The 16,621-nt window shown below is 41.1% G+C and overlaps 1 protein-coding gene and 1 non-coding gene across 2 annotated transcripts in view; one reads left to right on the top strand and one right to left on the bottom strand.

Annotated features, from left to right (window-relative positions):
• Positions 1–829, bottom strand: part of MMP16 (matrix metallopeptidase 16) — a 153,427-nt gene extending 152,598 nt beyond the window's left edge. The window contains exon 1 of the mRNA XM_038745646.1: positions 811–829. Coding sequence (XP_038601574.1) covers positions 811–829 — 19 coding nt within the window. The remainder of the gene's footprint in view (positions 1–810) is intronic.
• A 10,938-nt stretch (positions 830–11,767) lies between these two features.
• Positions 11,768–11,906, top strand: LOC119927755. The gene has a single exon (XR_005450729.1). It is a non-coding gene; the product is annotated as a small nucleolar RNA SNORA7 (small nucleolar RNA).
• The last annotated feature ends 4,715 nt before the right edge of the window (positions 11,907–16,621 follow it).

Here is a 16,621-nt window from a genome sequence, read left to right as displayed (position 1 = left end):
CCAGTTCTCAATCACCAATGGAATAAAAATGGTTGCATATTGTGGTTTCATATTGCTATGTGCTAAGCACTGTATTAGAGGCTGGGGTAGATATAAGATGATCAGGTCAGACAAAGTCCCTGTCCCACTTGTAGATATAAGATAATCAGATTAGATACAGTCTTTATTCCAAATGGAGATACAAAATAACCAAGTCAGACATAATACCTGTCCCACAAGGGATTCACAGCCTAAGCATTCATACATTCAATCATATTTATTGAGCGCTTATTGTGTGCAGAGCACTGTACTAGGCATCTTTGGACCAAGTTGGATTCTACCCTGCTCAAGGAAGAAAACAAAGAATTTGGATGCTGGTGACAACCTGAGGGTGGTCATCTCTTCCAACTCAACAGGACAATTCTGTAGTCTAGGCAGCACCTTGTCTTGTGATGCAGGGATAGGCAGAGGCAGAAAGCATTGAAGTAAAGATTGTTTATCAAACCTTGGGCTGGAGGTGGAAACTGCGGATGTCAGGGGATGACAAATATGTGCACAGAATAGTCGAGAACAGGATACTCAGTCTTTGCTATAAGGTGAACAGAAGTGGAAGGTCCATAAAAGGGGGATAAAGGATTTGAACTATATTTTTTAGTATGTGTGAGTATATTATAATTTACAATATATATGTCTGTGCATCCACACATTAAAAATCCAAATAGAAAATTTGCATTCTCCTTTTATGCTAAGATTAGCTGTGAAAGATCATATTTTGAATATTACATACTATGTACATAGTATATAACATTCATAGTATTTTCTTTAACATACCGTTCCGCAAAAATGTCATAATCTATGCTAGAAACATTTGCCACTATTTATGCAAAATAGAAATGGATTCTAATCATTCATTCACTCATTCATTCAATCATATTTATTGAGTGCTTACTGTGTGTAAAGCACTGTACTAAGCACTTGGGGAAGTACAATAAAACAACAGACACATTCCCTGCCCAAAATGAGATCAATCTGTTCAAATCAGAAAGGAAAGGAAAGTACACAAACCAGGGGGCATTTTAGTACAGTGAAGCTATTGCTCTCTCCCTTGGATTTGGAGAAGCAGCGTGGCTCAGTGGAAAGAGCACGGGCTTTGGAGTCATAGGTCATGGGTTCAAATCCCGGATCCGCCAACTGTCAGCTGTGTGACTTTGCTCAGTTACCTCATCTGTAAAATGGGGATTAAAACTGTGAGCCCCCGTGGGACAACCTGATCACCTTGCAACCTCCCCGGCACTTAGAACAGTGCTTTGCACATAAGCGCTTAACAAATACCATTATTATGATATAGCACTTTAGGTTTCTTTCGGTTTCTGTAGTATTGCATGAGTTAATAGAGTAAAATAGTAATGAGTGGCAAGTATATAAAGAATTCTACTCGTGACAGACATAACAATGATATAGTAATTCATATTGAAAAATATCAGTCATGGTGTTCTCTTCAAATTACCTATATGCTGAACCATCAGTTCTCATTGATTCAAAGGTTTCTTTAACACAATTTCCCAGAAGACCATATTTTTCAGGAACACTATCCCCATAATGTAGCAGAACTCTCAAAACTAGCATTGAAATTGAATACTGCTGTCATGACAGAAAAAGAGAGCCTTATAACAGGGGATTGCCATACACTATTTGAAAATGAACAGTTATTCAGGAAGAGTGTTTGCAAAGCCCTGCCTGTATTCTAAGAAATTCATGTATCATAGAACAACAAAATAACAAAGCACTTTTTCAGCTTAGTTTTGATTCTGTTACTAAATTGATAGATTTGTAATCTCTTCAATTTTTAAGCATCAGCATAAAATAATTTCACCATTGCTCTTTTAAAATTATTCCTTTCTTTGGTGTTTCTCATAAATTAAAAGATAGTTTAACCTCATTTTATTCCCAATAGAGTAACACCATGAAACACAGATTGAAGTCTGTTTCCTTGAATTGTTTTCACTCATTTTGCACTTAGTAGTGCACCGTCTGGTTGCTAGGTTACTCATGATGCTGGTTGGCTGGGAATGATTTTGTTGGGAAGAGTCAGAGAAGAGCATCAACCATCAATTCCGTTACTGGGGAAAAATGAAAATGCAAGTGTAAGGAATAATTTGGTCTTTAAATAGAGTTCCTGCAGGAGGGAGGGGGACGGTTAACCAAGTTTTTTCCCAATCCATCCCTGCCCTCTTCCAGGATCCAAACTGCAGAATCCACAGCCCTGCAAGAGGTGACCGGTGTGTGTTTGTGTGTGTACGTGTGCATTTGTGTGGGTCAAAGCATGCCTGCATCAATGATGTGTGTTGCCTTCTCTTTGGAGTGCTACCCTGCTGTCTTGTGGTGTCACCATGTCTTGGGAGGGGGAGGGGAATGGAAAGTGCTACTCTGTTGTTCTTCTTCCCTTCTTCCCCAGCTTCACAGTTTCCTCCAGTTTTGTGGGAGCAAGCTGAGTGAGGAAGAGGGAGAAGGAGGAGGCTGGAGGAGAAACACATCAGGAAATGCCAACCAGTTACAGCAGGAATAGGGCAATGTCCAAGTCTTCTCCTTTTCCCCTCAGGGAGGTGAGAGTCCCCATGACTCCTGTACACCTAGTAGACTACCTCACCAAGATGAAAGGTCACCAGTCCCCACCACCCAACTGGGCATTCATGGCAGAAAGCCAGGGCTGCCCATGGCTCCTGTCCATCTCCTCTGCTGCTATGGCTGGAGAGGTGTGGGACTACAGCATGGCTCAGTGGAAAGGGCCTGGGCTTGGAGTCAGAGGTCATGGGTTCAAATCCCAGTTCTGCCAATTGTCAGCTGTGTGACTTTGGGCAAGTCACTTAACTTCTCTGTGCCTCAGTTACCTCACCTGTAAAATGGGGATTAAAACTGTGAGCCCCCATGGGACAACCTGATCACCTTGTAACCTCCCCAGTGTTTAGAACAGTGTTTTGCACATAGTAAGCACTTAACAAATACCATTATTATTATTATTCTTAGGGATGGTGTCATTCATTCATTCATTCAATTGTATTTATTGACTGCTTACTGTGTGCAGAGCATTGTACTAAGCACTTTGGAAGTACAAGTCGGCAACATATAGAGACGGTCCCATTCATTCATGCAATCATATTTATTGAGTGCTTACTGTGTGCAGAGAAGCATTATGGAATAATGGATAGGGCATAAACCTGGAGTCAGAAGGTCATGGGTTCAAATCCCGGCTCTGCCACTTGGCTGCTGTGTCAACCTGGACAAATCACTTCACTTCTCTGGGCCTCAGTTACCACATCTGTAAAATGGGGGTTAAAACTGTGAGCTCCATGTGGGACAGGGACTGTGTCTGAACTGATTAACTGGTATCTACCCCAGTGGTTAGACCTGTGCTTGGCACATAGTGCTTAACAAGTACCATAATTATTATTATTATCACTACTAGTAATAATAACAATAATGATGGCATTTGTTAAGCACTTACTATGTGCAAAGCACTGTTCTAAGCGCTGGGGAGGATACAAGGTGATCAGGTTGCCCCACGTGGGGCTCACAGTCTTAAGCCCCATTTTACAGATGAGGTAACTGAAGCACAGAGAAGTTAAGTGACTTGTCCAAAGTCACACAGCTGACAAGTGGCAGAGCCGGGATTAGAACCCATGACCTCTGACTCCCAAGCCCGTTCTCTTTCCACTGAGCCATGTGCTTCTACCAACTGTTTGGGAGATTACAATATAATAATAATCAGTACATTGTAACAATAAACACAGTATGCTATGTAATGCATCATCTACACTGCAGGTCACACAAGGGGCCTCGTAAGACAATGCCGCTGCGAGCTTTAGTTTCATTTGGTCTGGCCCAGTCTGGTAAATTTACTTTTCCCTTATTTGCCCTCATACTAATTTCTGTAAGTGGCTTACTGGATCTACTGCAGTATCATCAACTTATATGAAATTCACATATACCAATAATAGTTTTGATGCTTAAAAATGAAGCTTGGCTAATAATACTGAGGAACGAGTATTTATTTTCCATCCCATTATATTGATTTGTAATTCTCCCTTCCCTAGATTTCTCCTAAAATACTATCAATCAGTCAATCAACCAATGGTATTTATTGTGCACTTACTGTGTGCAGAGCACTGTACTAAGTAAGCATTTGGGATAGTACAATTTAATAGATTGAGAAGACACAATCCCTGCCCTCCAACAATCCTTCCAACAACTAATAATCATCAGTGGTATTTATTGAGAGCTTACTGTGTGCAGAGCACTGCACTAAGTGCTTGGGAAAGTACAAACAACAAAGTTGGCAGATCTGTTCCCTGCCCACAACAATCTTAGAGCCTAGAAGGATGTCTGTATTAATATAATTGTCTCTATTTGTTGAACTGTACTTTCCAAGCACTAAGTACAGCACTCTGCACAAACTAAGCGCTCAATAAATATGATTGGATGAATGAATAAATTAATAATCTATTATATATAATTTAAAGATACATACTTAAGTGTTATGGGGTTGAGGGTGGAGCAAATATCAAAAATTCAAAGATCATAGACCCAGCTGCCTAGCTAACACAGAAGGGAGAGAAAGCCAAGAAATAGAGGACTCAATCAGGGAAAGCCTCTTGGAGGAGCTGTGACTTTAATAATACTTTGAAAATGGGGAGAGTGGTGGTGGTGAATATGGAGGGCAGAGAGAGTTCCAGGCTAGGAGAAGGATGTGGGAAGTGGGTTAGGCTGGATATAGATGAGATCAAGTGCTTAGTACAGTGCTCTGCACACAGTAAGCGCTCAATAAATATGATTGAATGAATCAGGGAACAGTGAGTAAGGTGGTGCTAAAGGATTGAAGTGTACAGGTTGTGTAAAACTGAACTTTTTTTAGAAAAATGATCCGTGCAGCAGAAAGAAGTATGGGCTGGAGCAGGGAAGAGACAGGAGAAAGGTCAGTGAGGAGGCAGATGCAATCATCAAGGTGGGATAGGATAAGTGATTGAATCAGCCATCCAGTCACCAGTACTATGAAACACATCATCTCTTTATTGCCTGTACTTTTTTTTTCCACCCCAAACGTGTATATGTATAGGAGGCAGATGCGATCATCAAGGTGGGATAGGATAAGTGATTGAATCAGCCATCCAATCACCAGTACTATGAAACACATCATCTCTTTATTGCCTGTACTTTTTTTCCCCACCCCAAACGTGTATATGTATATGCAATTCATTTGATCATTCAATTGTCTTGTGATTCTATTGTACATCCAAACTCCTCATTTAGTACAGTGAACTGCACTGTTCTAAAATAACAGTGCTCAGTGCTTAGAACAATGCATTGCAAATAGTGCTTAATAAATGCCATCATTATTATTATAAAATACCATCATTACTAATACTTCAGGCACCACACTTTGCTTTGGTCTTGGAGATTCTTCAGGTCACTTATTTACACCACAATGCCAAATGGACAAAATCACTTAGTTTGATTATGGATTATTTGCAAATCTAAAACCATGAGATCCATCTTCAAGCCATGCAATATCAATTAATTATTTGGAAATAACAGTGCCAAATCGGCATAATACCTCTATAGTAATAAGAAACAGAGTAACTCTTGTTTTGTTGTTGTGGTATTTAAGTGCTTACTAGATGCCAGGCACTACATTAGGTGCTGGGGTAGTTACAAACTAATCAGGCTGGACACAGTCCATATCCCACATGAGGCTCACAGTCAACCTCTGACAGATGTGCAGGAGGTAGTATTATCATTACCATTTCACAAACGATGAAACCGAGGAGCAAAGAGACTAAGATGCTTGTCAGCTGATCCTTGATTAAGGCGTGGCTCAGTGGAAAGAGCATGGGCTTGGGAGTCAGAGGTCATGGATTCTAATCCTGGCTCTGCTACTTGTCTGCTTTGTGACCTTGGGCAAGTCACAACTTCTCTGAGCCTCAGTTACCTCATCTGTAAAATGGGGATTAAGACTGTGAGCCCCACGTGGGACAACGTGATCACCTTGTATCCCCCCCAGCGCTTAGAACAGTGCTTTGCACATAGTAAGCACTTAACAAATGCCATCATTTTTATTATTAGGGGGAGGGCTGGGGGCAAGAATCTAAGTTTCTGTGGGAGCTCCTTTCCATTTTAGAAATGGTATCATGGAATTCCCCCTGCCGCCCCACAACCCATCTCCCCCTCTTTGCCCCTCAGCCATTGTGTATCTACCCCCACCTTTAGTACAGTGCTTGGCACATAGCAATATGAAACCGCAATATGCAACCATTTATATTTCATTGGTGATTGAGAACTGATCAGACAAAATCCCTTCAATGCTGATGCAATCTGTCTGTGAGTCTGAGCATCCCCCAGACCTTAAAATGACTGGTTGAGGAACTTCATGTGCTTAAAGGGAGGAAGATAACTTTTTTTTCCATGTTATATAACTAAAATTTACAATTAAAAGCTATTCATAAGGAAATACATTTAAAACTAAAAAGAAAAAAACAGAACAAAACGCTCTTCCATTATTTTTCCTTCCTGACCAATTAGCAGTTGACTTCTTTACTACTCTGCCACTTGTCTGCTGTGTAACCTTGGGCAAGTCACTAAACTTCTCTGTGCCTCAGTTACCACATCTGTAAAATGGGGATTAAGAAGGTAAGCCCCATGTGGGACAACCTGATTACCTTGTATCTACCCCAGCGCTTAGAATAGTACTTGGCACATAGTAAGCACTTAACAAATACCATTTTATTATTATTATTATTATTGTTATTGTTAATCCTCATTTTACAGAAGAGGTAACTGAGGCCCAGAGAAGTTAAGTAATTTGCCCAAGATCACATAGCAAACAAGTGCTGCTCTTTCCACTAAGCCACTCTACTTCTCTTCTGGAGAGGTAAACAAGTATTTCTATAAACAGGAACAAGGACCACTGGGCAAAAAGATTCCAGAAAGCCAAACCACAAATATATCTTATATCTCAGTTCATCGCTTATTCTTTGGGAGAAACCAATCCTCTTTTGAAACCTACAAATAACAAACACTACTGATTGATTGATATCAAGTAGGTTCATAATTATTGAGCTCTTAGTGTGTGCAGAGCACTGTACTAAGTGCTTGGAAAGTGCAATAAAGAGAGACAATCCCTGCCCACAAAGGGCTCACAGTCTACAGTGGAGGGATTATGGAGTAAACCTCAAATGGAAACTCTCAGTTTCTGCACAGAGCAAGCCTCACAGTTCGACACTAGACATGGGTTTAGCTTTGTGCAAATTCCAGTCCAAAACTATTTCTACTGTAAAAAATCCTCTGAAAGAATATGCTCAGGCATTAACAACAACATCAGCATTATCAACGATTACCCTGCAGTTATTTTTAATCCAGGATTTTTCATATTTCTCTTTAAAAGAAACAGAATTTCTACCAAACTCTTATGCTGATGCCAAAGTAAAGATTTTCAAGGAAACTTGGTTTACAATGAGCCAGTGAAAAGCACATCTCCACCTTCCTGTTAATGCTTCATTTCCTCTCATTTCCATATGTTTGTCCTGTAGCCTCCCAGTGCCTATCCACTTGGAACAATGCTCTTTTCTATTAGAAGACCTTGAGACTTGAAAAGCCATAAGTTACCTTCTCAATTAACTTCATTCATTCATTCAATCGTATTTATTGAGCACTTACTGTGTGCAGAGCACTGTACTAAGAGCTGCAGTACAAGTACAAGTTGGGAAGTACAAGTTGGCAATGTATAGAGACAGTCCCTACCCAACAAAGGGCTCACAGTCTAGAAGGGGGAGACAGACAACAAAACAAAACATGTGGACAGGTGTCAAGTCATCAGAATAAATAGAAATAAAGCTAGATGCACATCATTAAGAAAATAAATAGAATAGCAAATATGTAAAAGTAAAATAAATAGAATAATAAATCTGTACAAACATATATACAGGTGCTGTGGAGAGGGGAAGGAGGTAGGGCGGGGGGATGGGGAGGAGGAGAGGAAAAAGGGGGCTCAGTCTGGGAAGGCCTTCTGGAGGAGGCGAGCTCTCAGTAGAGCTTTGAAGGGAGGAAGAGAACTTGTTTCTGAACCTCTGCCCAACACTTTTTCCAAGTCTATTAGAGGTTTTTAGTGACTTCAAAGACATCTGGGCATGCTTGCTACACTGTATCCAGTCTAATCAAGGTTCTCAATACAATTTTGTGCAAATAATTGTGTGCTAAGACCAAAAGGAAAAGTGAAAGCATTTAGAAGCTAAAGTCTAGTGTATATTAAAAGAGGTTTTAAGGATGAATTACAACTGACAATTACGAATCAAACTAGTGTAGAGTAGTCCTTCTGAGTTAGCCAAATAAAAGGTTGCATAAGGTAAATGTGCAGGTTTGAAGTTTGCCTTTCTGTTCGTTCAGAATCTTTAACTCTGAAACGGCTAGGTTGCAAACAGTGGAGACATGTAGAGGTGAATGATTCAATCAATCAGTCATTTATTGAACACATACTATGTATACAGTACTGTATTAAGTGCTTGGGAGACTACAATGGGAGAAGAAGGGAGATGCAATATCTGGAGTTGGAACTAGGGCAAAACTGCTCTCAGAGGCAGGGGTTGGGGAGTGAGTGGGGGAAGGATGAATTATTGGATTCTATAGGGCTCCCAGATACAGGAGAGATACTGCAAATGCTGAAATAATAATAATAATCATGGTACTCGTTAAGTGCTTACTATGTGCCAAGCACTGTTCTAAGAACTTATGTAAATAGAAGTTAATCAGGTTGGACGTAGTCTCAGTCCCACATGGGACTCACACTGCTAATACCCATCTAAAGATGAGGGAACTGAGGCCCAGAGAAGTGAAGACACTTGCCCAAGATCACACAGCAGACATGTGGCAGAGCTGGGATTAGAACCCAAGTCCTTCTGACCCCAAGGTCCATGCTCTACCCACTAACCCTTGCTGCTTCTCCCTCAGGACTTAGTACAGTGCTTGGCACATAGTAATACTTAACAAATGCCTCAATTATTATCACAATTAGGAGACTGCAAATGGGGTTCAGGTATGGAGGTGAGTAGGGGTGAAGGAGCAACCTGAGGGAAAGGTTTCCCTGGATCCCACTGTGGGAGGGAGGGGGTAAGGAGGGTAAAGATTTGGAAAAGGGAACCTCACTACAGAATCTAGATAGCAGGGGATGGAGCCGGGCCTGTCCACAGATGGCAAAAGAATGAGGAAAGGCACCTGGTTCCACAGGGGCCCAGGTCCTGGGGCACAGGTGGGAGAAAAGGGCCAGAATTTCCCACAAGAGGTGAAGAGAGAGGACGTGGATAGGATTTCAAGAGAGGGGAAAGGAACAAAGACTCCAGATGCTGCAGTGGAAAATCAGGGGAAGAGTCCTGGAGCTGATTTATTTGACAATAATAGTTCTTAGCTGGCACCAGGATTCAAAATTGCAATCCAAGTGTGGAGACACAGAGGAGTCGGAACTACAGTTTTATCTGTAGAAACAGTCTTCTCCCTTCACCTCAGCCCTGAAAACCTTGCTTAAGGTGTTGCAAACTTCTTGGGTGGTAATTCCTCTCACTTCTTCATGGCCTCTGCTGTTACTACCACTTTGCAGGGCTAAAAGTCTGTTATGCCCTTCCTCCAAATGTCTTCTCCAACACAGGTTATTATATGGGTCAGATGAAGACAAACAAGGAAACCCAGATACTTTTACAAACTGTCTACATGCTAAGTATCCCGTTAGTATGTGTTCAAAATAAACACTACTGAAAATGTTGGGGCTATCCTGGCTGCAAATATGTTTCTGCAGTGTTGGTCTCCAGCAGCCATTAAAACCACAAGAGCAGTAAGCCAATATGAAACCTCACTGTGAAGAATGTCTGAGCTTTCTTGCTAAAAAGATTTGCAGAGTTTTTGGAAATTATTGGTGATCAAAGAGAAATATTTATCTTCTTGCTAGACTGAAAACAGCATTTCTGAATACAATATGTGCCAATGTGTAATTCACTGAACCAAGCATTTCTGAACACATCATCTGGAAAATGTGACCCAAGGGAGAAACTCCAAAGTAGGATAGCCCAGAGGCTATACCACTTAAATTTTCAGTGAGTAACTTTTTCATTTCCTCCAAAGTCAGAGCTGAACCAAATGACAATCAACTGTACCCTAAAGTCATCACTTATTGACTTGAAAACATCTTAACTAAAACTACTACATTGCAAGTTTCCTCAAAGAAGTAAACAGAGAGGCTGTATAATAAGACATCTTAATAGGAGGGACATACATGCCTAATATTCTAACACACGATGTTGTGCTTGTTAAAAAGATTCAAGTGGACTTGGTCTGTTTTTCCACACATAAAATCAAAAGGTCAAGTGGCAAAAGTTCCTTTGGGAAAATGATTAAACTGTTTCTGACACTTGATATTTTCACCAATTGGATAAAATAACTTCATTGTTACAACTTTCCTGCATTCAAGCTGGCAACAGAAACTTGAATGTTTAAGCATTTAAGGGGAATTTGAGTACAATCAATATTTGTCTTAAAATACCATAGATTAACATGTTCCTTGTAATAATGCAATATAGTTTCCAAATTTGTCTACATGAATAAAAGAATGACAACATTTAGACACAGTTACAATGTTGAAAGTAATATTTAGAAATCATTAGTACATGTGGGTCTGATGTACCAAAAAGATTAATAGAAAACTATAAAGAACCCTTAGATTTTTGGTACAATCAATTCCCTGAAAATGGAAAGTCTAAAGGCCAAATGTACATCAGAACTAGTTTTCCCATAGAAATAATGCTATAGATGGGGCACTGGGTCCTGGATGAAGGTCAGCTATCTATAATTATAAATCTGGATAATTCTGGTAAAAGACAGGAGGAGTACTAGGTTAGTTTAAAAGATGAGTAATATGGCTATATTAATGCACTTATGTGGAACTAGAGAAGCTTGACAATGGAGTGGTTGCCTTTAGCAGCATGGCCTAGTGGATAGATCACAGGCCTGAGAGTCAGAAGGACCTGGTTCTAATCCTGGCTCTGCCAGTTACCTGCAGTGACCCTGAAGTCAGGCTCTAACTGTCTCATTGAACATGCTGCTTAGGTCTAGGCAGGGTTCCTGCAAATTTTGCCCATTTTCCTGGTCCCCCAGCAGCACTGCTCCAGGCAAGGACCCTCTAAGGACTGGAATGGTTTTCAGAAGTGGCAGGAGTGGCTTAACATTTGAGGCAACAACTGCTTTAGACTGTAAGATCACTGTGGGCAAGGAATGTGTCTGTTTATTGTTGTATTGCACTCTCCCAAGCACTTAGTACAGTGCTCTGCACACAGTTAGTGCTCAATAAATATGACCAACTGACTGGCTCTGGGAACAATACCCAGCCACTCCATTCATTCATTCAATCGTATTTATTGAGCACTTACCATGTGCAGAACACAGTACTAAGCGCTTGGAAAGTACAATTCGGCAAAAAATAAAGACAAACTGCATGGACTCATTGCCATCATCAAGTATGGGTTACCAAACACCATTGACTGAGTGCCAACTACTGCCAGAGCATTGTCCTAGGTGCCTGATGAAAACACAGACATACAAAATGTGAATTCCTCTCTTTAAGAAATTTATAAGCCTCATGTCCCAATCTATTCCTCCAATTCCCTGTTTTTTCTTTCCACACTTCCTTCCCCAACATATATTTTCTTTTCTGCTGCACTCACCCTCTTACCACAGAGACATTATTTCTCTAACTGAAGGTCACCTCTCAAGGTCACACCTGGAGAGTTTCCAGGACTCTACCAGTCTCAACTATGGGAGGGAGAAGTCAAGCAGAGGCCTACCAATTCCATTCCTAGCTTGGGCAGTGGCTAGCAAGTGGAAGGCATTCTGCTACAAGTCAAAACTCCCCTGTGCCGGGCAGCAGCGGCATGGGAGAGAGTCAAAGACAGAAACTTAGGTTTACTGCACTGAAGGCAGCAATGGTAAACCGCTTCCATATTTTTACCAAGAAAACTCTATGGATCCACTATCAGAACAATTGCAGGTGGAGGTGGGATGTTCTGGGAGAGATGTGTCCCTGTCATCACTATGGGCTGGACACGACTTGACAGCATAAGACAACAACAGCAAGGTGAAGGTAAATTTCAAACTGTAGAAGAGGTCTTTTATCTTTATAAGGATGGCACCTCTTATATGCAAACTATGACTTTCTACATTTCAGAAATTGTGCTCAACCTGCTTGAACGGAAGGACCTTTGTGTTCCTGTGCAATTGTAATCAGCATGACATTAATGATAATAATAATAATTGTGGTATTTTTTAAGCAATTACTATATGCCAGGCACTATACTGGGCCCTGGGGTGGATACAAACAAATAAGGTTGGACACAGTCTGTGCCCCATATAGGGCTCACAGTCTTAATCCCCATTTTACAGATGAGAGAACTGAGGCCCAGAGAAGTGAAGTGAATTGCCCAAGGTCACACAGGAGACAAGTGGTGGAGCCAGATTAGAACCCATGACCTTCTGATTCCCAGGCCCATTCTCTATCCACTATACCATGCTGTTTCTCTAATCTGGTGAATATTATGCTAAAATTCTGTGTGCAGTCTTTTATTTGGCTCATTGTGTTTAGTGAAAGATATTGTGACTCAATTTTCTAAAAATTAAAATTAAAAGTGGACCAGCCCTTGATCCCAAATTGAGTGTGTGGAACAGCAAAACTGATTCAGAAAGCCATTTTGCTCTGAAATGTATTCGTGGGGGCCAAACCCAGTTTTCCCATTCTTGTTGTATATTAAGTGGCTTATTTGACTTAAATTCAGGCTTCATACTATTGGAGCATCATTGTGAAACCATTATAATTCTTTGAAATTACACACTTAATAATCCCATTTTAATGTGGACAATCATCTACATTGATGTTCCTGGGTGAACCTGAATTATCTGAAGCATTTAGATTAATGGCAATTAATGACACATTCCAAAAGACCATTTATTGGCCCTTTATTCATCTGTTTTTTATTCATCTTGATGAAAATGCAAACCCAAGTTGTATCCTAGGCTACCAGTTACTCATCTGATTGAGCTGAAGAGGAGTGTTCTATGTCAGATTATATGAGGGATAGGTGTGAAGCAGAAAACCTAGGTAGAATTAGGCTTCCTGACTTCTCATGTGGCTCTCCACATACATGTGTTTTAGACTGTGAGCCCACTGTTGGGTAGGGACTGTCTCTATGTGTTGCCAATTTGTACTTCCCAAGCGCTTAGTACAGTGCTCTGCACATAGTAAGCGCTCAATAAATACGATTGATTGATTGATTGATGTGGTTAGGTCCTGTAGATTATGTTCTGCTAGAAACATGTTTTCACGTGCCTTGTACTTACCTGTCCCGCCGTCGACCCCCAGCCCATGTCCTCCCCCTGGCCTGGAATGCCCTCCCTCCACACAACCGCCAAGCTAGCTCTCTTCCTCCCTTCAAAGCCCTACTGAGAGCTCACCTCCTCCAGGAGGCCTTCCCAGACTGAGCCCCCTTTTTCCTCTCTTCCTCCCCATCCACCCCCTGCCCTATTCATAATATTTATTATGCTATTTATTTTACTTGTACACATTTACTATTCTTTTTTGTTAATGATGTGCATATAGCTATAATTTTATTTGTTCTGATAATTTTGACACCTGTCTACATGTTTTGTTTTGTTGTCTGTCTCCCCCTTCTAGACTGTGAGCCTGTTGTAGGGTAGGGACCGTCTCTATATGTTGCTGACTTGTACTTCCCAAGAACTTTGTACAGTGCTCTGCACACAGTAAGTGCTCAATAAATAAGATTGAATGAATGAATGTCACTGCAGGAGTCTTTCTGAAAATGGCCAGACATCAATCAATCACTCAAAGGGATTTATTGAGCACTGAGTGTGTGCAGAGCACTGTATTAAAGTGCTTGGGAGAGTACAATAAAACAGAGTTGGTAGACAGGTCCTCTGTCCACAAGAAACTTACAGTTTAAAGGGATATAAAGACATTAAAATAAATTACAGATATGTACATAAGTGCTGTGGGGCTGAGGATAGAGTGAATATCTGGTACTTGAAGGGTAAAGATCCAAGTGCATAGGCAACAAGGAAGAGAGATGGAGTAGGGGAAATGACTCTCCCCACCCCACCCCCAACCTAAGACTGTAAACTCATTTTGGACAGAGAATGTGTCTGTTTTATTGTTGTATTTTAATCTTCCAAGCACTTAATACAATGTTCTGCACACAGTAAGTGCTCAATAAATATGATTGATTTATTGATTGATTGAGGAGGTTGGTGGAAAACCACAGGAAGTTCTTGAAGAGCGGGGAGATGAACTGATTTTTTTTTTAGAAAAATGATATGGGCAGCAGAGTAAAGTAGGAACTAGAGTGGTAAGCAATGAGAGGTCAGTAAGGAGGCTGATGCAGTAGTTAAGAAGCAGCATGGCCTAGTGGTAAGAGCATGGGCTTGGGAGTCAGAGGTTGTGGGTTCTAATCCTGCTCTGCCACTTGTCTGCTGTGTGACCTTGGGCAAGTCACTTAACTTTTCTGTGCCTCAGTTACCTCATCTGTAAAACAGGGACTGCAACTGTGAGTCCCATGTGGGACAGGGACTGTGTCCATCTTATTAGGAAGAAGAAGAAGAATATAATCATGGCATTCATTAAGCACTTACTGTGTGCTAGGCACTGTACTAAGCACTGGGTTGGATAAAAGAAAATCGGGATGGACACAGTCCCTGTTCCACGTGGGTCTCGCAGTCTCAATCCTCATTTTACAGATGAGGGAAGTGAGACACAGAGGAAGGGAAATGACTTGCCCAAGGTCACACAGCAGACAAGTGGCCGAGGCAGGATTAGAACTCATGACCGTCTGTCTCCCAAGCCTGTGCTCTATCTGTTTACAGCCCTCCAGCCCTCTCCTCTCACCAGTAAACCCTCACTACCAGAAGGGAGAATGGTGTCAAATCCTGAGGCACTTCCTAAGTTACGGAGAGCAATACTTGCCTTGTGACCCCACACCTTTTATAAACAACTGCTAAACCAAACTCATCTCCTCAAATCTATCACTCTTGAAATCTGCTAATTTTAATTAGAAAGGTGTTTTTTTTATGATATTTGTTAAGTGCTTACTGTGTGTCAAGCACTGTTCTAAGCACTAGAGTAGGTACAAGTTAATCAAGTTGGACATAGTCCCCGTCCCACGAAGGGCTCACAATCTCAGTAGGAGGGAGAATAGGTATTGAATCCCCATTTTGCAGTTGAGGAAACTGAGGTGCAGAGACTTTAAGTGACTTGCCCAAAGTCACATAGCAAGTTGGTGGTGGAGTAAAGATTAGAAACCCAGGTCCTCGGCTTTCCAGGCCTGTGGTTTATTTTCTAGACCACGCTGCTTCTCTATAGGGTTTTCCTATTACATTCCTGACTTCCACCCATCCACAGTATCTCAAACCCTTAAGTGAAAAGTTACAGTTGCATTCCATCCTGAACAATGCTTGGGTTCATCATCAATATATGCTCACACACATACCAGTGAGAAACAATTCCCAATTCCCTTGGTGTTTTGCCTGCTTGTGCAGATATGAGCTTCAAAAGAGCACAACCAAGAGGAACATACTTCTTCTGCCTCATCCTGCTCAAACTACAACTCTGTTCAGTAAGGCTAGAAAGTCATCTTTTTCTAGAGTGTAATATCTTCACATGCTTTCTCAAGTCCCTGTCTTTTGAGAAACTTGGAGTTGAAAGAGGACTAACCTAACAACCTCTTGAACCCAGCCAGGATTGAATAGGCTTATCGCTTAAAAAAAAAAAAATGATTTTTTCCCCTTTTACACTTAAGGAAGGTCAATCTCCAAAAGTGAGCATAATCTCAGAATTACTGAAACAGAAAGGAGTAAAATCTGAGGATAGAAGCAGCTCTAAGTGTGCTCAGTAATAACAATGTGGCCAAACCACTCAAGAAGACAGATTCATACACATGAAGAGAGAAATAGAGCCAGAGACACGGGAATAGAAATTCAGACGATCATTCTCATAATCTTATTAATTCATAATCTTATTAAAAACAACCCTCTTCCAAGAGGCCTTCCCTGACTAAGCCTTCATTTCCTCTTCTCTCACTCCCTCTGTGTAGGTCTTGCAATTGGATTTGCACCTTTCAATAATGAGAATTGTGGCATTTGTTAAGTGCTTATTAGGTGCCAGACACTGTACTACTAAGCACTGGGGTGGATACAAGCAAATCAGGTTGGACAAAGGCCCTGTCCCACAGGGGCTCACAGTCTTAATACTAATTTTACAAATGAGGTAACTGAGGCACAGAGAAGTGAAGTGAATAGCCCAAGGTCACACAGTCAAGTGGCAGAGCTGGGATTAGAACCCAGATTCTGCTAACCCCCAGGCCCATGCTCTTTCCTCTAGGCTGTTACGCTTCTCTACCCTACTGCTTCTTTACTCACCCCTCCCTCAGCCTCACAGCACATATATTCAGCTGTAAATTATTTACTTACATTAATGTCTGCCTCCTCCTCTGAACAAGTTGGGGGAAGAAAATATAGTTTGAAAATATGTACTCAAAAGGTTAGGGGATATAGCAGT

The sequence above is a fragment of the Tachyglossus aculeatus genome, chromosome 4, assembly GCF_015852505.1.
Source record: "Tachyglossus aculeatus isolate mTacAcu1 chromosome 4, mTacAcu1.pri, whole genome shotgun sequence".
In the NCBI taxonomy this organism is placed as follows: Eukaryota; Metazoa; Chordata; class Mammalia; order Monotremata; family Tachyglossidae; genus Tachyglossus; species Tachyglossus aculeatus.
Note: the sequence above shows the minus strand (reverse complement) of the source record. Positions and strands in the feature narration are given on the sequence as shown.